The sequence below is a fragment of the Castanea sativa genome, chromosome 5 (assembly GCF_040712315.1).
Source record: "Castanea sativa cultivar Marrone di Chiusa Pesio chromosome 5, ASM4071231v1".
Lineage (NCBI taxonomy): Eukaryota > Viridiplantae > Streptophyta > Magnoliopsida > Fagales > Fagaceae > Castanea > Castanea sativa.
Window position 1 is genome coordinate 16,301,603 of NC_134017.1, and position 23,292 is coordinate 16,324,894.

Consider the following 23,292-nt stretch of genomic DNA (forward strand, 5'->3'; position numbering starts at 1 on the left):
TGAATTTCGTGTGAGAACTGGAAAAAAAAAAAAAAAGGGGGGGGGGGGGTTGAATGTGATATATATATATACACTTAAGTGACAACTTGAATTTCGTCACTATTGGCTGCCTTTAACGATGAACTTGGATTCGTCACCAATAATAACACTAATGTTTTGGATTTTCCTTTCAGCAACGACTTATTTCTGTCACTATTTGTCACATTCAGCGATGAAACAAGTTTCGTCACTAATAGCATGACTAGCAACACCTTTAGCGACGAAAGTTTTTGTTGCAAAAAACTTAAACTTTTAGCAACAAACAAATTCGTCAATGTAGATGAATTTGGTTTTGCGCCTACAATTTCGTTTGGCACCCTTAATTCAGCACAACATATAGTGACAAAATCTAATTTTCCTCACTAAATGTTACTATTTTTTTTTATAAATAGCGACAAAATATAAATTTCGTCACTATATGGTATTGTTTTGTGAAGAAAAAATGTTTGTCACTATAATTACATTTTGTTGCAGTGTAAAAATAAAAAAATTTTAAAAAAAAGTAGAAAGAAACATATCCTTTTATCAACCCAAAAGGTAAAATATTTTGTTGTGCTCTTTTTTTAAAAAAAAATTAAAAGAAAAAAAAATTATCAACTTCATTATACAAAAATGTTTAATGATATAGACTCGACAAACTAGATAGAAAAGAATCTTGAAAAAAATTAAAAGATAGAAAATATTCAAATGCTTCTACAAAAGAAGATAGGTTGGCCCAGATTGGGTTGGATTGGAGTGCTTTATTTTAGATCCCAATTTTCGATATTAAAATCTTATTATTATTTATATATCTTACATTTTGTTTTGAAGGGAAGATAGGACATACAAGACATATCAACAAACAGACAAAGATTTGTGGGTTGGAACGACTTAGTCTTATCCATTTTATATTTAGGAGCATTATATATATGCTTCCTTTTTCTTCTTTTTTTGGGCAAGGAGCATTACATGCTTTTCCTTTTTGATAATCCGACTGTGCATGCTTTAATTCTTATGATTGATTAATTTTATTGTCATGATTAAGAAATGTCTTGATTCTATTTCTCCCAAAAAAAAAAAAAGATTAAGAAACACCTTAGCAATAGGGAAACATACTCTAGAGCACTTCCAAGTTATGTGGCCCATGCAAAGTAAGCAAATTATAACTCGATCAAACACAAATTCGTTTTCGCATCACGTTTAAGTCTACAGTTGATAATTTGATATTACAATGCGATCGAGCAAACTAGAGCATAAACCATACCGGATATATATAAATTGCGGTTTTTCGTTGTGATAAATTTGTTAGCGGGTATAGTGCCCATGCTACATGTCTCTTATATGCCTTGAGCTTCATGATTTGATTATAACGAGGTCTTATTTAAAGATAAAGATATGTATAAAGAAGAAAAAGCTGAAGCAAACTAAGTATCCATTTGGATACTGATGATAAGCTTATAGCATCTATGTTTTGGGTTTTTTTTTTTTTTTTTTTTTTGGAAGTGCGTTTTAGCACTTTCAGTGGGTCCCGTGTATTATTTACAAGACTCACAAACTTTTTTTTTCAGCAAAATTTTCATTAAAAATGAGTCCTACGGCATTATTAACATATTTAAAAATTATTTTGCTATAGTGTTTTCAGTTTTCAGTTTTCAGTTTTCAGCAAAATAAGCGATATCCAAACACATCTTAAGTAGAATTTAATGTTGTGATTAAGGCCTTAATATAAGATATAGGGATACCACTTAATTCAAAAGCCTACAAATTTGGATCCAATTATGTTTTATAATTCCTCAACTTCTTTATTTCTTCTCCATGTAGAACTTTCACTTGTACATGTATACTCAAGAATTTCTCCCTTATGTGTGAGTTTTTGCCTCTATGTGGACTACAAGACCTCCCTATGGGCTAACAAGTCTTACTAGTCTCCCCCTTGTCTATTAGCTTCTCTCATTAACCAAATGTCATTTATGGAAATTATGTGTCGACCTCGCACGCTTATCCATTAGTTTCTTCATACATATACGTCCATGGAAACCTTATGCTGCATCATTTTTCTTCAACCTAGCTAGCACCATTAGCAATGCGAAATTGTTGGGCCTTCTTTTGTTTTTTAGTTTTTTCAAAGATCACTCTAATAACCGTACCACCTTGTTGCACACGTGTCTAACACCTTGGAGAGACTCAATTAGGTTCAATATAACATATGAGGATTTGCTTAACTCAAAAGTTTAAAATTAAGCTTATGGGATGGAATCAATTATGATGTATTATTTCTTCAACATCGTTACTTTTTCTCCGTATAAGATTTCCACATAGACGTTTATACTCAACAATTGAATCACATCCAAAATAGTTAGGTGGTAATATGGCATAGCTTCTCCAAAGCTCCTTTCTTCCTTTCTTCAATTAAATAAAAGAGACGGAATGTTTCACTTTATACTCGACCAGTTACAATTTGCCATGTGTGTGATATTTTCTATTTTAAAGTTTGGCTAATTTATGGGCAAAGGAAAAAAAATGATATGGAAAAATATATAATTGGTAAAGTATAAAGTGAAACATCCATAATGAAGCAATGAATATTTTTATTGCGGATAGAATTACCAATTCTTCATACCAACATCCAAAACATAATAATATTAAATCTTTTTAATATTTTTAATCACAATATTTGATTTTTTTTTTTCTCTCTCGTGCTACATGTGTTTGCCTGAAATACAAGTCCAATACTGTGAAAACCATATTCACGGACAAGTTGGAGTTGTGGCCCATTAGCCAGGAAATTAGGGCCTATACATTGGGTTGCAGAGATATTGGGCTTGCAAATGCGTATCGAGCCCAATAACTAGATGCAAGGATATGGGGTAGGACGAAAAGACATAAAGTGATGCAGTGTGAAAGGGCGGTGTGTTGAATTCTGGCCCTTTTGGTTGCATAAATTCTAGTCCAAAAAATGGGGAAATGGTTATATCGAAAGTTTTATCACATAAACTAAGACATTATTTTTTTTTTTTTATGAACAATTGTGCAAAAATATATTAAACCCAAGAATGTATTGGTCCATTGGATAATGGACTGTGGTCACATTTAAGGTGCAAAACATTAATGGTCCAGCTGTAAGACATGGTTCAGAGCACCAAAGAAAAAGGTTGGTCCAAAATTGTTTGTGACCAACGTTGAAGAATTTCCATGAATTAGTGGGATTGGGCTAGGATGGTTTATGGGTTTCTTAACAAGGGCCCAAGCAACAAGAGACCAAAAAGGACTCGATAAAAAAAGAATTCGCCCACCGTGGGGCTCGAACCCACGACCACAAGGTTAAGAGCCTTGCGCTCTACCAACTGAGCTAGACGGGCTTTTGTTTCCTACTCTGCAATTACTTTATCTCACTTCTTATAGTAGTGTAAGCTTTGTAATTTATGCTCCGTTTGTTTCGAGGAAAATATTTTCAAGTATTTGACAATATTAGACATTTGAAAAAATGTAAACAACCACCAAATAAAAGTACCACCACCACCACCAACCACCTAAAATCCAAATTGGTAAGAGAGAAAAAAATTAGCCACCACCGCCCCACTACCACTAAAATCTACTGACTAAACACCACCATTCACACGGCCACACCACCACAACAACAACCACCAACAAAAAGCAACAATTCCAAATGAAAATAAAAATTCCAAAATCAAAGATCAATGAAACCCACCCCCTCTCTCTCTCTCTCTCAAAAATGCCCAAAGTAAAGTAAAAAATTACTCCATGCTTCATTGGTGATGTTGACTCGTTGAGCAACTTCATCTTTCTTTTCTTTTTTTTGAGAAACAACTTCATCTTTATCTTTCTCCCTTCTTCTTCTTATAATTCTTAAAATTTAATTAATAATAATAACAAATATTATTATTATTATTATTTATGAGAGCAGCTTCATCTTAGGATATGTAGAAGCCTAGAAGGTTGTTTGGAATATTCGTGTAGTAGGGCCGTTGACAATTCTCTACCATATGGTAAAAATTAACATAGAGATATCACTTCTATATAATTCTAAGAAAATGGTTGTTTCAGCAAAAAATAAAAAGGCTATATGCAATGTACCATGTACGGATATATGACAAAGTCTAAGGAATTGTTGATGGCATCAAAGTCCACATTTAAGTCAAACAAACAACATCCTATATATTAATATAAGTTGGATTCAATAGTTTACTTTACATAATGCTTTGATACGTTAATTCCAATAAATTTAAAATTCTACCTGAATAAAAAATTTGATTACCAAACTTTATTACTAATAATTTATTTTACGATTCTGGAAAAAAAATTTACTTTACATAAAACTCTACTAATTAAAATCCATGAAATTTAAAATTCTACCATAACTAAAATTCAATTACCAAAATTTTCATTTAATTAATTATTTTAATTATATATCATAATTTTATATTTTAATTTTAAAGAAACTTACACACTCTACAAAGTAGCTCAATATATGTATACTAGCCACATCACACGTGCTTTGAGCGTGTGATGAATTTTTTTTTTCTAATGTCATAATTTTTCTTTAAAAAAAATTGGATAAGTATGTTTTGAAGACATGAATTAGTAGGAGAGTATTATATTTTATATTTATTTTAATTTTTAAGTGGAGTTGGGGATATGTTTTTACTGGGTTGTTCTCAAGTTTTTTCCTGTTAAACATAAGATTTAGGGGTATTTCTAAACCACATATAAGTCCAACTCAAAGAGGGGAATCCTCTTATATATTGTATAGACATCATGTCATATAATATTATGTGACTAACTAATTATTAATATAGTTTCAATTTATTTACATATAATTTTTAATTAAGCTACTAATTGTCAATTCATCATGCTCATATTATAAGTTTTCTCTTATAAGTAAGCTTATATTTAAATTTTAGCAAGGCATTTCAGTAGATGAGGATTGAGAGAGAACGGTTGGTTCCAACTAATGCGCCACTCGTTGGATTTAAAGGAACAAGAGTATACCCCATCGGTGCGGTCAATTTGCCCGTAACAGTCGATGCTTACCCTTAACAGATTACCAAGGATGTCACAGTCCTGGTTGTTACTTTTCGTTGGCTTATAATGCCATCCTAGGCTGTCCTACCCTTAACTCATGGAATGTCGTAACTTCAACTTACCACCTGATGATTAAGTTCCCCACCGAGTACGGAATGGGAGACGTACGAGGAGATCAAGTAGCGGCACGCAAGTGCTACATTGTCATGCTAGAGATGAATGATCGTTTACAAACCATGTGTATAGAAGAACATTGGACATTGGCAGAGCCCGTGGAGGGGTTGGAAGAGGTACTCCTTGATGATTCTAGGCCTAAGCGAACGACCAGGATCGACACTTTCGCTAGTCGACCAGTCCGTCAGGCACTTACAGCATTTCTAAGGGAGAACCAGGACGTCTTCGCCTGGAACCATGAAAACATGCCCGAAATTAATCCTTTGGTCATAGTCCACAAGTTGAATGTATCGCGCTCTTTTTCTCCCATTCGTCAGAAGAAACAGGTGTTCGTACAAGAGCGGGACAAGGCCATAGCAGAAGAGGTTTGCAAATTTCAGGAAGCAGAATTCATATGAGAAGTATACTACCCCAATTGGCTGGCCAACGTGGTGATGGTCAAAAAGACCAACGGGAAGTAGAGGATGTGCGTGAACTTTATGGACTTAAACAGGGCATGCCCTAAGGATAGCTACCCACTTCCCCGGATTGACGTCTTGGTGGATTTGACAACAAGACACCAGTTGCTGAGCTTCATGGGCGCATTTTTTGGTTTTAACCAGATCAAGTTGGATGAAGCTGATCAGGAGAAGACTTCATTCGTCACCAACCAGGGTCTCTTCTGCTACAAAGTAATTCCATTCGGACTCAAGAACGCGGGCACCATGTATCAAAGGATGATGAACAAGATGCTCGCACATCAAATTGGGAGGAACGTTCAAGTCTACGTGGATGACATGTTGGCAAAAAGCCAATAGGAAGACAACCATTTGGATGACCTCAAGGAAACCTTTGATACTTTTCGCTCTTACAACATGAAGTTAAATCTGAACAAATGCACATTTGGGGTGACGGCCGAAAAATTCTTGGGGCTTATGGTATCCCAAAGAGGTATTGAGGTCAAGTCTGATAAGACACGGGCAATAATGGAGATGACACCACCAACAAACATCAAGGAAGTACAAAGCCTCTCCGGCAAAGTAGCCACACTAAACAGGTTCGTCTCAAGAGCAACAGAGAAATGCCTACCCTTCTTCCACACATTAAAGAAGTCATTTGAGTGGACGGCTAAATGTCAGCAAGCATTCGAAGACCTGAAAGCATACCTGTCCTCCCCATCGTTACTGAGTCCCTCCAAACCAGGGGAAGAATTGTTCCTCTATCTGGTCGTCTCCCTGACGGTTGTCAGCGCAGCCTTAGTCAAAGAAGAAGACAGGATACAGAAGCTTATATACTACACTAGCCAAGCGCTTCGAGGCACAGAAGAGAGGTACCCCTGATGGAGAAGCTCGCCTTCGCGTTAGTGACTGCGGCTCGTAAGCTCAAGCCATAATTTCAGGCCCACACTGTGGTCATCCTAATAGACAAGCCTCTATGGAAAGCAATGAGTAGCCCTGAAGCCGCTGGACGGATGACGCTATGGGCAATTGAGTTGAGTGAATTCGACATACAATATCGCTCACGTACAACCATAAAAGGGCAAGTCGTCGCTAACTTCATTGCGGAAGTCACCAACATGGAAGGCCAGGGGCTAGGAGCACATCCTTAATGGAGTATCCACAAGGACAGGTCGTCCAACAAACAGACAAGCAGAGCTGGTATAGTACTCCATTTCCTAGAAGGGGACGAGATTGAATGCATGGTTTGACTCGATTTCCCTACAACCAATAATGAAGTGGAGTACAAAGCTTTAGTAGTAGGGCTGGATCTTACCAAAGCAGTAGGAGCCACAAACGTGGTCGTATCCTGCGACTCTTAAGTAGTCATGAGTCAAGTAAATGGTAACTACGAGTGCAAGGGCGAACGAATGAAGAAGTACTTTGAGCAAGTGAAGAATCAAACGAACAATCTCTAAGTGAAGTTTGTTCAAATCCCAAGGGAGGAGAACGAGCAAGCTGACCGTCTTGCCAATGTTGCATCAGTAGAACATATGCTCTTCCCTAGTCAGGTACTGTCCTTTGTTCAAAATTCACCATTTATAGACAGCGTTAGTGTGCAGGAGATAGGTTCTAAAAGCAATTGGACTACACCAATAACCTCCTACTTAAAAGACGGCATGTTATCGGATGGCAAGGAAGCCGCTAGGAAGTTAAAGGTTCAGGCAACACGATTCGTGCTAATAAAAGGCGTCTTGTACAAAAGGGGTTTCTCCTGATTTTAGTCTCTTGATATATGACTTTATATGCCATGTGAGGTGGCAGTAGTACTGTATATGGACTCATGGTTGCATGTGTACTTGAATGAAGTGAGTAAATCCTTGAACTTGAGAGAACATGATCCTTTTTGAAATGTACCAAATTAAATATTACAAATTTTAAGTAATACCGGGTGCTACTAATAACCAATAATATTTATAAACTTTGGTTTCTTAGTATTGTAATTATCTCCATTTAAAAAGAAAAAAAAGAAAAAAAAAAACAAGACAATTATCTTATTACATAAAAACTAGGAAATGTCATGGGTTACAATAGGAGAAACATCATCCTTTCTTCTAACCAAATCTGAAACTTCTCAATAAACTTTACTTTCTTTGCTAATGCATGAGCTACTACATTACCATTGCGCTTAACATGATTAAAAAAAGTTTTTCTAAAATTCAAGGCTGAGGATTTGCAATCTTCAATCACATGACCATATTCTGCAAAACATTCTTCTTTTGTCTAAAGTAAATTGATGATGATCTATGCATCCCCTTCAATAATGACTTCATGAAACCTAATTCCTATAGCAGCAAGCTATGGCTTGACGACATGCCATTTACCTTTCAATGTCATGGTATTGTTTACACACTTATATTTGTGAAACATTAAATTTGCATCATGACCTTTTCAACTTGTTTTGTAGTTAAAAGGATCTTGATCTAGTTTTGCTTAGTTAAAAAGAGGGGGTAAAAAAGGGTCATACTAAAGTGGTGCATAATACCACATAACACCTTAATAATTTATAAGAAGATAAAGAAATCGTACCACCCAAAATCAACACATAGCATCCTTTCTAGTCTCTATTATTAATTTTTTAGCTTATGAAAGAGGTTAGTTATTATTATTATTATTATTTTTATCTTCACAACTTAATCCTATAGTGTAGGAGTTCAAGTAATACTATGGGAGTTCAAGTAATAGCTCAATGGTAATGACATTTGTTAAGTTATGTTTTTTACATAACATTTATGTTGGTTGTATCTCATGACAAAGGTGTTGTAATTTTATTAATTTATTTTCTTGTATTTTATGGGATTTAATTATACTGGGTTTAGTCTTAAGTGGTGAAGATTTGCTCCAGACATTGGAATTCATGACTAGCTCGAGCTACAACACCCGCAAATGTCCCATGAGAAGCACATGCCAGAAGCTTAAAAGTCAGTATATTTCATGAGTAACTCACGACTTGGCTAAATCGTGAAGTGACCCACGAAATGCTCAAACAGCTGGAATTTGTGTGTGACTCCTATCCTTCACTCACATTATGTATATCCTCATTACCCACAAAATTCTAAAGGGGCTATCAAATAGAAAACCCTAGAGATTGAGGTTTTTACAACACTCACCTTTTAGATAGAGCTACTTATTCTCAAGTAAGAATTCATTTGTAGTCTCTTCTCTTATTCTCTTCTATTGTTATACTTTGAGAGGAGATTTTACCCAAACACAACGCGCACCCAAATTGAGTGTAGAGAGTGTTTTGGAATTTGGGAAGCATTGGGTCTTTGCCAAAATAAGTCGGTGAGGCTTGGTGGTGCAATCAGGCGATACTGTGAGATCTAGGAAGATAGTGAAAATAAGGCTTAGTGAAGTCCATTGGTAGCTGGAGTTTTGAGAGCTCAAGTACTTTGGGTAGAATATGCTTGGAAGATCTTTTTGGTATCCTTGTATTCCAATTTATTTAATGGATCATTTCGGCTTGGAGGGACATGGAGAAGTTTTTACGTTAAGTTCTTTGGTTTTCTTCTTCGATGACACATCATGGTGTTATCTTGGGTTTGATATTATTTACCTTATTGCCCTTTGCATTTAAGTATTGCATCCTTATATTCATCCATGCAATTGTTGAATGCTTCGTTAATTAATTGGCTAATTACGTATATTTTGCTTTAATTGTATTTAGCTTAAAATTAATCTAGTCGTAATTAAAAATTGAGGGTCTAAATTAGCTCTAGCATTTATATTATTGAGCTTTCAACATTCTTTACTGTGTCTTATATATATGGTTTGAATCTTCCCTCTCTCTCTCTCTCTAAAAAATATGCCCAAAGTAAAGTAAAAAATTACTCCATGCTTCATTGGTGATGTTGACTGGTTGAGCAACTTCATCTTTATCTTTCCCCCTTCTTCTTCTTATAATTCTTAAAATTTATATAATAATAATAACAATTATTATTATTATTATTATTTATGAGAGCTGCTTCATCTTAGAATATGTAGAAGCCTAGAAGGTTGTTTGGAATATTCATGTAGTAGGGCCGTTGACAATTCTCTACCATATGGTAATAATTAACATAGAGATATCACGTCTATATGATTCTAAGAAAATGGTTATGTCTCAGCAAAAAAGAAAAAACTCTAAGAAAATGGTTATGTCTCAGCAAAAAAGATAAAAGGCTATATGCAATGTACCATGTACGGATATATGACAGATATATGACAAAGTCTAAGGAATTGTCGAAGGCATCAAAGTCCACATTTAAGTCAAACAAACCACATCCTATATACTAATATAAGTTGGATTCTTTCACCAAAAAAAATATAAGTTGGATTCAATAGTTTACTTTACATAATGCTTTGATACGTTAATTCCAATAAATTTAAAATTCTACCTGAATAATAAATGAGCTTACCAAACTTTATTACTAATAATTTATTTTACGATTCTGAAAAAAAAATTACTTTACATAAAACTCTACTAATTAAAATCCATGAAATTTAAAATTCTACCATAACTAAAATTCAATTACCAAAATTTTCATTTAATTAATTATTTTAATTATATATCATAATTTTATATTTTAATTTTAAAGAAACTTATACACTCTACAAAGTAGCTCAATATATGTATACTAGCCACGTTACACGTGCTTTGAGCGTGTGATGAATTTTTTTTCTTTCTAGTGTCATAATTTTTCTTTAAAAAAAATTGGATAAGTATGTTTTAAAGACATGAATTAGTAGGAGAGTGTCATATTTTATATACATTTTAATTTTTAAGTGGAGTTGGGATATGTTTTTACTGGGTTGTTCTCAAGTTTTTTCTTGTTAAACCTAAGATTTATGGGTATTTCTAAACCATATATAAGTCTAGCTCAAAGAGGAGAATCCTCTTACATATAGTATAGATATCATGTCATAAAATATTATGTGACTAACTAATTATTAACATAGTTTCAATTTATTTACATATAATTTTTAATTAAGCTACTAATTGTCAATTCATCATGCTCATATTATAAGTAAGCTTATATTTTAATTTTAGCAAGGCAAAATCTCTCTTTTATTGTTGAAAAAAAATTGTAATCTTTGTTCGCCTTTATTATTTCTTATCTTTATTTAGAAAAATATAATTATTTCTTTTTTGGTTTGGATTATACTATATATTACAGACCATAACATTAAAAATATTTTGCTTATCTAGTTCATCATTAATCCTTTTTTATTGAGATCAAACACCTAATACAATAGCTCTTAATGACTTAGAATAAGAGTTGAAAAAAACAACTTTCTGTATTATTTTAAAACAGCTTATTTAGTTATCTTATTAAATATTTTTTACTAAAATATACTTGTACTTTGCAAAAAATAAAAAAAAAGGCTAAAAAAAATAGCTTATAAATTAGTCTCTAAACACATTAAAAAGGTAAAAGTGATAAAAAAAAAATTTGAGTTTTTTTTTTTTTGGGGAGGGGGGGGGGGGGGGGAACAGAAATTTTGAGTTTGGATGAGATAATTGCAACCAATCCCTATCCCTTTTTTTTTTTTTGTTCAGCAAATGGAAAAACTAGTTCATGATCAATCCAACATTATGACGATCAACGGTTCAGATTTCAGCTCACCTCCCTATACAAATTAAAAACAGCGTGCGCTCAAAATTTCCGTCTCTTTACCTCCTGACTAGGTTTGTCAGAAAATCTCAAACACTAAGTCCTTTTCAGTACTTTCACATCACTTCCTTTTCAAAAAAAAAAAAAAAATCCCAGAAATCCCAATCTCACCGTCCACTCCCACCCCCATCAACGGCCCTAACTCTCCCACGTCATTAACTTTCACTTCTACTTTTTTTTCCCCCAAAATCAACAAAACTATATATATAATCAATATCCCCTTCTCTCTCTCTCTCTCTCTCTCTCTCGCTGAAAGTACAACTAGTCCTCTGTTTACTCCCTCGTCCTCTCTCTCTCTCAGTCAGTTCCGAATTTCCGATCTCTCAAAACCCTAATTTCACTGCTACAAAGCCACGATCTACTGGTTTTCGTTCGAATTCTGGGCTCAAAGGTTCCGATCTTCGCACATTCATTGCTCGATTCTCCATTGATTTTCTTGTTTTTCTTCTTTCGGTCACAATCTACGGATCTTTGTCTCTTCCATTGTGATTCGAAGCAGAATTCTTGTGCGTTTGCGAAGGAGAGAGAAAGAAAGAGAGTTTTTTTGTTTGTTTTTTGGTTTTTTGAGAGGTGGAGGATGAGATACGGTAGATGAACGATGCCGGTACTGCGTAGCGAAGTGCGCAAGAGCCGGGCAAGAGCAGCAGCAGAAGCGAAGCAGAATCAGAATCAGAGACCGCAGCCGAAGCAGAAAGAGCCGAGGAAGCCGTTGAAGAATCGAATCGAAGTAGGGGAGGCTATTGCGACCAGGACGCGGCGGAGGAGTGCGGCGGCCGCGGCAGCGAATACCAATACCAACAACAACAACAACAACAACAATAAGAAGCAGAGAGTGGGCAATGAGGACGTAGGCGCCGCGAAAGCCGCAGAGAAGAAGAAGAAGAAGGAGGAGGAAGAGAATCGGAGTTTGGAGAAGGAGGAGGAGGAAGGGGAGAAGGAGATGGATGATAATGAGAGTGGGGGGAGAAGTAATGATAAGGCACATGCCGGTGGCGATGATGAAGGAAGCGTCGCTCCTATTCCTGATAGGGTTTGTATTTTCGGCTTTTTAACATTTGGAATTGCTTATAAATATGCATATACATTGTTGCTTGTTTGATTAGGTAGCAATTTTTTTTTTTTTTTTTTACCTATATAGTTGCAAAGGGTGAATCTTGAAAGCTGTTTCTGAACTTTGGGTGGTTCTGTTTGTTTCATTGAGTTACAATGTAGGTTTTGGGTTCATTGGTAATGTGGTTGTTTCATTTCAAGTCCTTGAAATTAGGGTTTTTAAATGAAGAATGTGTGATTTCTTTATTTGCGTGGGAAGTATTTGAAGAGATTTTTTGGAATCCAATGTTAGTTTAAATGTGTGGCATAACTTTTTCATATTGTAGCTCAATTGACACCTCTTGGTATATATATAGATTGTGATTAGTAAGTGACACGTGCACCTAGTGGACCTTGAACCCATAACCTCACTCATCAGTGTGAATGCCCCCGGATTACCTGGCAATTGGTTCTAGCCTGTAGGTTTTACTGGCTAGAGGTGGGTCCAAATGGCTCATCTTTATGAAGGTTCCCTAAGTTATCCCAAAGAAAAAAAAAAACTTGCAGGGTGGGGGGTGGGGAGATGTGGCAATTGAGCTAGAGCTCATTGGTGCAAATCTTATTAATGTGTGGATTATCTTTAAATATTTTTTGTTGGTGAAAAATTCTCAAAGCCCAAATCTGTTGTGTTGTTAAAGTTGATATCAAACAATTCTTCTTTAAATTCCTTTTTTAAATCCTTAAACCAATTGCACCTTTAGGAAGTGGTTGGACTGGATCGTTTGAAGTAGCCCAATGGTGACTAGTATTTGTTCTTTGGCCTTGGTACTATATCATGTGACCTTTTCCAATGGTTTCCAATGTAATATGAGACCATGGGGTTGAGAATATTTTTTTAGTTTTAACTTCCTGTCAAATGTATGTTGTTTGAAGTTTGATCTATTTCATTAGCAGAGTAATTGTTTTTTTGGATGAGTTATATGACATCGACTTTAGTATCTTGACACTGGTTATTATGATTAATGTTTAGTGTTATAATATCCAGAGTCCCTTTAATTATCTACTAATAATAACAATTAAGTGGTTACTCAAAGCTAGATTTATTTATTGATAAGTAACAAAAAAAATTTTGTTAGAAAGAAAACAACCCTAGTAGTCTAGTACACCACCGTGTACTAAGAGAGAAGTACAATCAATTCAACATTTAATGATCAAACAAATTTAAGAGAGAAAAACAAGAGAAAAAAGTAACACTCCAATCCAGCAAAGTATGAAGGAAGAAGGCTTTAATTTCAAGGATATTCTGTTCACATCCCTTGAAGCTAGATTTAAATCTAGGTTACTCAAAGCTAGATTTAATATACATGTGTGTGCGTGCACACTTGCATGCATGCATGTATGGGCTGATGTAGGTCAAATTGGAGAATTTGTCCTACTGTGATTGTGGGATTTAGGCTTAGGAGAAATTGTGGATGTAGAGTTTAGAAATTGTTGAAGAAGGGATTATGGGGTTGTGTTAGGAATTAAAAGGTGGTTTGACGAGTTATGTGATATGGCTATTTGGTGGAAGAAAATGTGTGGTTTTAGGGCTTTGATATGTAAAAGAAAGGACTTGATTATGGGTTGTAAGCAAGAGGGAAAAGAGAGGATTTTGTGCTATTCAAGGATTTTATGAACAATACCTGTTAACAGTACCACAAGAGAGAAAAAAGAAAAAAGAGAAGAAATGAATGAGAGGAACAATAAGGCCAATGTGCTTCAATACTCAAAACACTCGATATTTTGTTGATCACCTCCAAATCTTCTTTGGGTATATTGACTATTTGTTGTACTAGCAGTATTAGGACTCTTAGTTTGACTGGTAAACTAACAGCCTAATGAAAGACTAACTTGGTCTCAAAGAAGAGAAAATCTAGATACTGATCTTATAGAAAATTCTAGACCAACTAAAATACCAAAGTATCCTTGATTCACATGAATGGCTGAAATTACATTTTTACCCCCAAATACAAAATTGACTATAGTTTTTTTTTTGGGGGGGGGGGGAGATAGATTTATGGTTTAGGTTTATTAGACCATAACTAATATAAGAAAAACCCAAAAAAAATTTGACCCTACACATAATTAGACCTCTGAAATCACACAACTTTACTTCTATTGGACATCACATGTGGGTTCCATAAAATAAATCCTGAATAGACGAATATGCAAAGTCATAAGTCATAACAAATCAATCATCCATAGCTGAACGTGCACACTAGGTTTATTTTTTTAAAGTGCTTTTTCTTTAATGATGCATGGAGCACCAAAATTTATTGTTTCAGCTTTTGGGTACTGGATTTTATTTTTGAATTAGTTTTCTTTTTGTATTTTGAATTTGATATTTAATTTTGTTTAGGATTTTATGGGATATAATTGTGGCCTGATAGGATATTTCTATTTTGATGTAATCTTGGAAGCCCTATTAAAATAGTGGCTCTTGTAATTGTGAAAACATTACAATTTGATTAGAAATTTTATAATTAGAGAATGTCTTTCTCTTTGTCTGGCGGTGATACCTTAGGTTTACGGACGAATTCTAGGTGGTGAAGTTTAGGATTTGTCCTATTGTTATTTTCCTTTTCTTTTATTTCGATTTTCCTTCCCCTATCCTATCTCATTTAACCATTTAGAAATATGAAATGTTTGGTGGCAGCAGTGTCAATTGTATATTTTATTATTATATTTTCTGTCCAGACTCAAGTTAATATGATCACCATGTTGCTTGATAATATGCATGTGTTCATTCTGATTGGTTGCATCATTTCAGATTGCTTTCTGTAAATGGGTGTCATTTTACTATGAGAGAGAATCTACAAATAATGACAATGAAATAGAATTTAACGAATCTTTTGAAGCGTTTGCTCTAGAAACTGATACTGAAGATATATGCATGTGGGGCCCCTGTATCTGTTATTCTTAATTTGGTCCGTCTTGTTCATGGTGGAATCCAAAAAGTGCAATAGCAAATTGGAATCATATTAGAAATGGGGAGTTGTACAAAATTACAACTGAATTATTTAATTAGTTGAAGGTTAAATATATGAGGAAAAGAGGCTGCAGGCTATATGGAATTGCAAAGAAACTGCTGATTGTTTACAATCTGACATATTATTGTTGTTAAAGATGCACTGCTGCACTTAAAGCTAAAAAGATCAAAGCCTTAAGATATCAACCCTTCCCTTGGTTGAAGCGAAGGTCATATAATAAGCACACCTTAGGCATGCTATTCTGGCGCTTTTTGAACAAAACAAAGCACACCTAGGTACATTTTTTAATTTTTTTGTTAAAAATATATAAATCATTAAAATTATTTGCTTGAACTTGAAGGAAATTACATGGATCATTGCTATATTATTAAAACACCATTCTTAAGGTGCTATATTACACACATTATTTATTTATTTATTTTATATATCAAAGGACAAAAACCATGATAATCTACTATTCCTGTGTTTGTTGGTCTTTGTCTTTTGGATATATTTAGATTGAACCATATGCTTTTTTTGATCGTGGCTATCACAATTATTATTTTTATAAGCACAAGAAGATGATATAAAATGTTGTCTAAACTTTATAGGACTAAATTATTATCATATCGTTCATTGATATTTCAAATTTACTTTATGAAAGTTTTAAGAAATTGGAAGAACTTATGTAAAATTTGAAATTATAAACTTTGTTCATTTGCACTATCTATTTTAGCTAATAGGCAAATTGTATTATTATTTTATTTTATTTTCTATTATATATATGTATATATTTATTTTAAATTATATGCTATGAATCTTTTTTATTAGAGGTTATTTTATATTTTTTTGGTAAATGTGCACTTTGCTTTGTATCTGCGCTTGTGCTTTGTGCATAGCCTTCAAAAGGTCCATGTGCTTGATGCTTTTATGAACAGGCATATGACGCAGCTCATATAAGTGTATTTTGGATTTGGGTATATTAGACTTTCCTCGTTAATAGATTTAGCATTATAAGCTTTGGAATTTTTACTAGGTCAGTATTTTACTTACAGGGGATGCTATGATCCTTCTGATCCAAATATTCTGGTGTTACTGAACATAACTAGCAACCAGTGAATTTTTTTATACAATTTGGATGAACATGTGCATTTTTCAGTGTGAGGATTTTGATTTTTTAAGTTGGGAATCCGAAAATATGACAGCCTTAGCCTAAGTATTGTGATATGGTAAAATATGTCATATCAATGGTCTACTATTGTGAGTTCCCACTGGATTGATCCCATTTATGAAAGTAGTTGTAGGAAAATGTGGATACTCGATAGATCCCTAAAAATTGATGAAATTGTAACGGATCTAGTTTTTGTAGCCCACTTTTGTTAACAGGACTTGTAGTTGATTCCTTGGATTTGTTGGTGCAGGTTCAGGTTGGTGGTTCCCCAGTGTACAAAACAGAGAGAAAGTTGGGCAAGGGTGGGTTTGGACAAGTTTATGTTGGGCGGCGTGTTTCTGCTGTAAATACAAATGACAGAACTACCGTATCTGGAGCTGTTGAGGTATGATATTTACTTTTTGTTGTTTCTTTTCTTTTCTTTTTTTTTTTTTTTGCAAAAAAATGTTTTTTATCCCCTCATGCTCTCTCTTTTTTTCCCCCTCCAAATAAACATTATGTTGACTTTGTAAAATAGGTGGCCTTAAAATTTGAGCACAAAAGTAGCAAAGGATGTAATTATGGACCACCATCTGAGTGGCAGGTGTACACGTGAGTGTAATTATTTCATTTGATTTGTTATGGTTATGAATTTAAATAATATTTGTGAATTTAGAACTTACTCTTTGTGCTTGTAGTACTCTTGGTGGCAGTCATGGAGTACCTCGTGTACACTATAAAGGTCAACAGGGCAACTATTATGTCATGGTATGCTATTGCCTGCATTGTCTTGTTGATTCTGAATATGTAGAGCTTTAGTGTGATGCTTTTTTTTAGTCCACACTGGCCTATTCTTGGAATGGTTTTTTGACAGAAAACTTTGTTGTGTGCAGGTTATGGATATGCTCGGTCCGAGCTTGTGGGATGTTTGGAATAATAATTCTCATATGTGAGTTCAATGAAATTGACTTTTAAGTTCATTAATCTTTTTTTGAATCGTGAATTGTGTTATTAAGGCAATTTTTGACTTTCAGAATGTCCACTGAAATGGTTGCATGTATTGCCATTGAAGCAATATCCATTTTGGAGAAGATGCACTCTCGAGGGTAAGAATTCTTTTTCCTGGTAGGACTAGGCTTGTGTTTTTGTTGAATGATGATCACACTCTGCTGCCCCCAGCCCTCCGGGTGATTTTTTTTGAGAGGGGGGGGGGGGGGGTTGCCTTTTTTGTACTTATGTTGTGTTTGTTGCAAGTTAGAGGGTATCTATCCAGAAGAAATTTAGTCCGTTCTCCTCCGTGGTTTATTGTCTGTTATGGAGGAATGATGCATGCATTTTTACTATCTGTTGATAGAGGAATTGCTCGAAAAGTAACCTATCAGCTAATATTCTACAGTGTGTTAGAATTATGACAATAATTCCCCTTCTTTTCTTTTGACAGATATGTGCATGGGGATGTAAAGCCAGAAAATTTTCTGCTTGGTACTCCAGGAACTCCTGACGAGAAAAAACTGTTCCTAGTTGATCTTGGGTTAGGTACGTTTTCACTGAAGTTATTATAATTTTAAGTAATTATTGTATGTACTGTGCATTAGTCATTGTTCTATTACCTTCTTGGGCTCACAGCTTCTAGGTGGAGAGATAGTAATACTGGATTGCATGTTGACTATGACCAAAGACCAGATGTTTTCAGGTACGACCATTGATTTTATCTGGATAGTGTGCAAAATGTTTATGTGGTTGCTTTAACCTGGAATTTTGCTCCATGACTCATTATTTTGTGTTTTGACAGGGGAACAGTGCGTTATGCTAGTGTACATGCTCATTTAGGGAGAACTGGTAGCAGGAGAGATGATCTAGAATCTCTTGCATATACACTGATTTTCCTTCTCCGAGGTCGTCTGCCTTGGCAAGGGTATCAGGTTTGTCCTTTCTCTGCTTGTGAAATGTTTTTGTTTTGTCTAGCATCTAATCCTGTAACATAATGATGTTTGCAGGGAGACAATAAGGGGTTCCTTGTTTGCAAGAAGAAGATGGCAACTTCTCCAGAAGTGATGTGCGGCCTTTGTCCACAGCCTTTCAGAAAATTTGTTGAACATGTGGTGAACTTGAAGTTTGATGAAGAACCGGAATATGCAAAATACATTTCGCTGTTTGATGAAATTATCTGCCCAAATTTTGACATCCGGCCAATCAACACAGAGGGTGCACAAAAGGTAATGATGTTCTCCTATAGTGTTCGTCTTTGTCAATACTTTACTCTTTAGCTGGAGTTTATTTATCTAATGTTTGAAGGTAATAATGGCTGTTTCTAAGGCATAATTTACTTCTTGTGAAGCTTATTGGTCATAAGAGAGCCCGTTTGGCTATGGAGGAGGAAGAAGAGGATGGTCAACCGAAGAAGAAGGTGCGTAACGGCTTGCCAGCTAAACAATGGATTAGTGTTTACAATGGGCGTGAACCTATGAAGCAAAGGTACATCTATGCTCTAGTCATGCATGACGCATCATTCTCTTATCACTATGACTTTTTGTTCATTATGTCATCCTTTTGTGATTTGTAGTCTTGCATTGTTTTTCATAAGATCAGAATGTGGAAAATCTTTAGAACATTTAGGATTTGGTGAGAGTTTGTGTTGTCTTGCCACTGTAGGTATCATTACAATGTGGCAGATATAAGGCTGTCCCAGCACATTGATAAAGGATATGAGGACGGATTATATGTCAGCAGTGTAGCTTCATGTCAGAACCTTTGGGCCCTAATTATGGATGCAGGCACTGGCTTTACTTCACAAGTTTATGAACTTTCACCATGTTTTCTTCACAAGGTACACTGCTAATTGTATATTTGATTAGTTTGAAGCATCTGTCTAATTTAATGTTATGGATTTTTCATCAACTGTTTCACACTTTTCTGTTGTCATCATGTTGTCTATCTTAGTAAAGAATCTAATGTACTGTTTCTCTCTGCCTGTAGGAATGGATAATGGACCAGTGGGAAAAGAACTATTATATCAGTGCAATAGCTGGAGCTACAAATGGGAGCTCCTTAGTAATAATGTCTAAGGGTTAGTCTCAAGGATGCTTATATTTTAGGTTTTCTGTGCCCTGTGTAATTTAGTTGTGGTCTAACTGGCCAAGTTCTAATTCTGATTTATTGAGTCAGGTACGCATTATGTGCAGCAGTCATACAAAGTTAGTGAATCATTTCCTTATAAGTGGATAAACAAAAAATGGAGAGAGGGCTTCTTCGTAACTACTATGGCCACCTCTGGGAACAGATGGGGAATTGTCATGTCTCGCGGTGCAGCATTTTCTCGACAGGTCATCTTGGATTCAATAACAATATATATGAATATGTTGTGTGGAGTATAAGCATCAATAACTGACTGTTAATGCTTATTAAATTTCAGGTTGTTGAACTAGATTTCCATTACCCTAGTGAAGGTATTCACCGGCGGTGGGATTATGGATATCGAATCACAGCAACTGCAGCAACTTGCGATCAGGCAGCTTTTGTTCTTAGTGTTCCTAAGAGGAGGCATACAGAAGATGATTCAACTCAAGAAACACTTAGAACGTCTACTTTTCCTAGTACACATGTAAAGGTGAATTTTTATATGTTACTTTTACATAGTAGCTTTAATTTAGTTGTTTGGTTCTGATCTTTTAAAATCTTTCTGGATGCTTACTTAATGATGTGTCTTGCAGGAGAAGTGGACGAGGAATCTTTATATTGCGTCTTTTTGTTATGGACGAACAGTTTCGTGATCTTCTAATGTTGTTTAGGGCTCCAGTGCACACCGTCAGAGTCACAGATATCGCATTGCTCTAATTGCCCACTATCCATTAGGGATATTTTGATGTTTATATGTGGCATTGGCAGGCTTAGAGAAATTTTGATTGCTATAGGCTTATTAAAATGTAATTAAATTAAACCCAGCGCAAAAACTCTTTTGGTCTTATTATGTTTGTCAATTTGCGGAAATTGGGTCTTGTTGATGTCAATGATAAGGTAAAGCCCATTTTTATGAAAACCATGGTTGGACAGAATTGGTTTAACCGTGAAAGGTCAAAGGAAAATCCATTTTTTTAACTGGCAACTGCTCGAAGCGGTCAGATCTGGGCTGCTTGTTTCAACGTTGTAAATTCTTGTAGGTCAGTCTGATCTATTTGTTTGGGAAAGAGAGACTGAGAGGTGGAGAGTGAAACTGAGATAACAGGAGACTGAGAAGGGGGTGGGGGAACTCAGATCTGAAACGGAGTGTGAGCTCATACTCAAATTGTTTATAAGAATACGCAAAAATAATAACTTGCATTAAGGGTATGTTTGGATACTGTTTATTTTGCTGAAAATTAAAAAACTCTGTAATAAAATAATTTTTAAAAATGTGAATAATATTGTAAGACTCATTTTTATTAAAAGTTTTGTTGAAAAGAAAGGATCGTAGGTTCTATGAATAGTGTACTGGATCTACTGAAAAAGCAAAATAGTTATTGAAATGCGCTTCTCAAAAAAAAAAAAAAAAAAAAAAAGGAAAAATCAAAACGTAGATGTTGGAGCAAATCATCAGTAACAGATACTGATACTAAGGGAACATTTGGTTGAAGGTGTGGAAAAATGGGAAGATGGAAAAGTGGGAGGATGGAAAATATTTTAGTTTTCTTTCTTGTGTGTTCAATTGGAGGGGTAGAAAAGTGGGAGGGTGGAAAATTCTTTTGTTCGGTTGGAAAGAAAAATAGAATGATGGAAAATGTAATTTATATAAATTGACTATTATACCTTGTTACATAATATGTAAAAAACAGATTTATTTGTACTCATTACATTATATAAAATTTATCACATTACATATATATAAATTTATATTATTATTTTTATTGTTATAATGTAAAAATTAGATTAAAAATTAGATTAAGTCACGTTCATTGAAAAAAAAAAAATAGAGAACGTTCAGGCCCTAGCCTGGACGTTGACCAAAAAAAAGAACGTTCAGGACCTGAACGCTGAAAAAAAAAAAAAAAAAAAAAAACGTTCAAGTCCTGAACGTTGGAAAAAAAATAAAATAAAAAAAAGGTTGGGGAGAGGACCACTTTTCTCCCCAACGTTTTCCTCCCAATTTGGGAGGAAAATATATGTGGGCCTGGGAGAAAAAAATTCCTTTCGGATTTTCCATCATTCCTATTTTTTTTCTCCAAACGAACAGTGAAAAATGTTATTTTTCATCCTATTTTCCTCCCTTTGTTTTCCATCCCTCTTATTTTCACTCCAAACGGACGGGGCCTAAGGGTCCATTTGGATAAAACTTATTGTTGAAAACTGAAAATACGGTAACAAAATAATTTTTAAATGTATGAATAGTGCTGCGAGACTCATTTTTAATGAAAAAGTGTTGTGAACAGTGTATGAACAGTGTTGTGAATGGGTAAACAGTAACTTTTATCCCTTAAAAGCTGAAAAGCTGCCATAGGAAAAAAAAAAAAAAGCTGAAACGTAAACATGGAAGCGGACCTCCCAATCCAAACAGATACTAAATGTCAGCACTACTTAAATTCATTATTAAATACGTCTCTTTGCTCCACTATTGCTCCCCTTCCCTTTTCCTCTGCCACCACAAATTCCTCTCTCTCTCTTCCACCACCTTCTCCCCCTTCCACCATTCAAAAAACAACAAAATAGCTCTAGATTTGCTATGACTGCTCATTTTTCTCTCTCCTAGATCTACTCTCTTTCATCTGGATTTGATGCTAGATTTAATCTTTTTGGGTTGTGACTTACAAATATGGATTGTGGTTACGGTCATGGTTGTGGTTGTGGCTCTGGGTTCCAAATATGAGTTGTGGTGGTTTTGGAGTTCAACTGATAATGATGACAAAATAGCAACTGATGATGTTGGAAAGCTGACCTAGACATTGCAGCTTAAAAATCACCCCATAATCAGCTATGCTAAGCTATGAACTACTTTTTAACACCTTGCTACCTAATAAATTTATTGTGGAAATTTAATGATAGGGTTAACAACCTCAAATTACTAATTCAAAACATCCACTTGCTATCTCAAATAGTATTTAAAATTGAATCATTCAAATGATCGAAAGGATAAGAGGTTCAAACTTTTAAGGTTGGATCGAGATTAGCGGTGATGATATAATAATTAATTTATATAAAAATAAATAAATATGAAAAAAATAGCAAATATAGACTAAAATAGTATTTTAAAAATGGATCATATTTATATAGACTAAAAATAAAAAGATTCTTTTCATAATTTATTATGAAGTTATATAAATACTATCCAACTATTATTTCAACACATCCATACTATATAACAAAAGTCACGAGTATCCTTAGAATATTTGTTAACAAACTATTTTAGAAAAGTTTGATATCAATTTTATGGGAAATAGAAAAACTATCAAAAAATTTTTAAAAAAAATTTCTATAAAAAATTTCTTAAAATGGTTCGCTAACAAATACGAGTATTCGTTGACTTTTCTTTTAAAACAACAGAAAATTATTGTGTACTCCCGGAGTACCATAAATGCATACTCCTTTCTCTCACATGTGAGGGAGGAATACCTAATAATTTTTCATGGTGGTGGGTCTCACTAATTAAATTCATGGTGAGACCCATTATTCATGTGAGATGAAAGAATACGCATTTATACTACTCCGAAAGTACATAATAATTTTTCTAAAACAACATTTCAAAAAGTTCAATTTCCTAATATAATTGAAAA

The 23,292-nt window shown here is 34.6% G+C and overlaps 1 protein-coding gene and 1 non-coding gene across 2 annotated transcripts; one reads left to right on the top strand and one right to left on the bottom strand.

Moving 5' to 3' along the window:
- Positions 1 to 3,304: 3,304 nt before the first annotated feature.
- TRNAK-CUU (transfer RNA lysine (anticodon CUU)) lies at positions 3,305 to 3,377 on the bottom strand. The gene has a single exon. It is a non-coding gene; the product is annotated as a tRNA-Lys (tRNA).
- An 8,227-nt stretch (positions 3,378 to 11,604) lies between these two features.
- Positions 11,605 to 20,614, top strand: LOC142636497 (casein kinase 1-like protein HD16). Its single transcript, XM_075810743.1, has 16 exons — positions 11,605 to 12,395; positions 16,824 to 16,958; positions 17,091 to 17,164; positions 17,251 to 17,320; positions 17,446 to 17,501; positions 17,587 to 17,658; positions 17,994 to 18,088; positions 18,179 to 18,245; positions 18,345 to 18,474; positions 18,550 to 18,768; positions 18,891 to 19,027; positions 19,205 to 19,379; positions 19,529 to 19,619; positions 19,718 to 19,875; positions 19,965 to 20,159; positions 20,263 to 20,614. Exons 1-16 carry the CDS (start codon positions 11,964 to 11,966, stop codon positions 20,320 to 20,322), a joined length of 2,166 nt encoding a protein of 721 aa, XP_075666858.1. The 5' UTR covers positions 11,605 to 11,963; the 3' UTR covers positions 20,323 to 20,614.
- Positions 20,615 to 23,292: the final 2,678 nt, after the last annotated feature.

Bases quoted from the DNA above. Each gene is read 5' to 3' on its own strand.
- LOC142636497 (XM_075810743.1), top strand. From the start codon at position 11,964: ATGCCGGTACTGCGTAGCGAAGTGCGCAAGAGCCGGGCAAGAGCAGCA. The intron at 17,502-17,586 runs GTGAGTTCAATG...TTTGACTTTCAG, and splicing joins TGGAATAATAATTCTCATAT to AATGTCCACTGAAATGGTTG. The intron at 18,246-18,344 runs GTACGACCATTG...GTGTTTTGACAG, and splicing joins CAAAGACCAGATGTTTTCAG to GGGAACAGTGCGTTATGCTA.